We start from the raw sequence: 1024 nt of genomic DNA on the forward strand, positions 1-1024 counted from the left end.
GCACTTCGGGGGTGGGCTCAGGCCGGGGAAGTGGGGAGGGAGAGAGCCAGCTTTGTGTCTCCGGGGTGGAATCAGAAGCATGTTCTGGGGTGACAGAGGTTTCCAAACCACAGTGAAAGTCTTGGCTGACCGAGAATCCTGTCCCTGGTAGGTGACCCAGAGCATTTGCACCGTTCCCTTTCCCGTCCCCGGAAGGCTCCAGCTCTGTTAGCAAACCGTGCTGGAGCGTGACCCTGGATCTTTTTCAAAAACTGAAATACAGAGTTCCCTGGGGCGGAACGTGTGTTCGTAGACCCCCGCGGTGTGGTGAGCGCGGGCGCAGGCTCCGCTCCGGTGTTCCCTCCCACGGGTACTGCGTGTTCTCGGGGGTTTGACCGCACAGAGGAGTTTCTGCGTGGGCTGATCCGCTCCACCTGGAGGTGATGCTGTTGCCAGGAGATGTGCTGCTGGGGGCAGCAAGGGGTGTGTGGCGAAGGGAGGGGTACGGCTCCTTCCTGCTTACCGGAACACCTTTGGGTTCGGAGTGAGAAGAGCAGTTTTTGTCGCAGGGCGGGAGCTCAGCGGGGCAGCACTGGGGAGGCCATAGGCACTGCTGGGACCCCTTGGGCTGCGGGCACTGATATTCTTTTGTTGTTTCCCTGAATTCAGATGACTTTCACCCGCCCAGCCAATCACCGGCAGCTCACCTTCGACGAGATTGCCAAGAGTGCCAAAGTCACCGTGAACGAGGTGAGTTCAGGCCGAGACTTAATAACGTCCAGGTTCTGCAGCATCTGGATAGACCCGCTCCCCCGGGTGAGCTCCAGAATCGTTCTCCCTGTTCTGGTGCATTTGCAGAGGTTCGTAAGGAGGCGTTCACCCTTGGGGCTCCTGTTTGTTGGTGGGTGAATTCCTGCAGGTTCCCACTTGTGGGTTAAGCTGGAAGGGAGTTCCGCAGGTTGCCTGTTCCGTCTGCTCTGGACAGCCGGGCCATGGGCCAGCTCATGTGGGGCCCTGCCAAGCTGATCTGAGTGTCTCCACGTAG

At 59.3% G+C, this 1024-nt stretch overlaps 1 protein-coding gene across 1 annotated transcript in view; it reads left to right on the top strand.

The window, feature by feature from the left end:
- The window catches only part of PSMD13 (proteasome (prosome, macropain) 26S subunit, non-ATPase, 13), a gene marked incomplete at its 5' end in the record, with an annotated part of 8942 nt that overhangs the window by 5646 nt on the left and 2272 nt on the right, over window positions 1-1024 (top strand). Inside the window, 1 exon segment of the mRNA XM_010142897.1 lies at window positions 649-729. Coding sequence (XP_010141199.1) covers window positions 649-729 — 81 coding nt within the window.

The sequence above is a fragment of the Buceros rhinoceros genome, unplaced genomic scaffold (genome assembly GCF_000710305.1).
Source record: "Buceros rhinoceros silvestris isolate BGI_N320 unplaced genomic scaffold, ASM71030v1 scaffold22949, whole genome shotgun sequence".
Classification (NCBI taxonomy): domain Eukaryota; kingdom Metazoa; phylum Chordata; class Aves; order Bucerotiformes; family Bucerotidae; genus Buceros; species Buceros rhinoceros.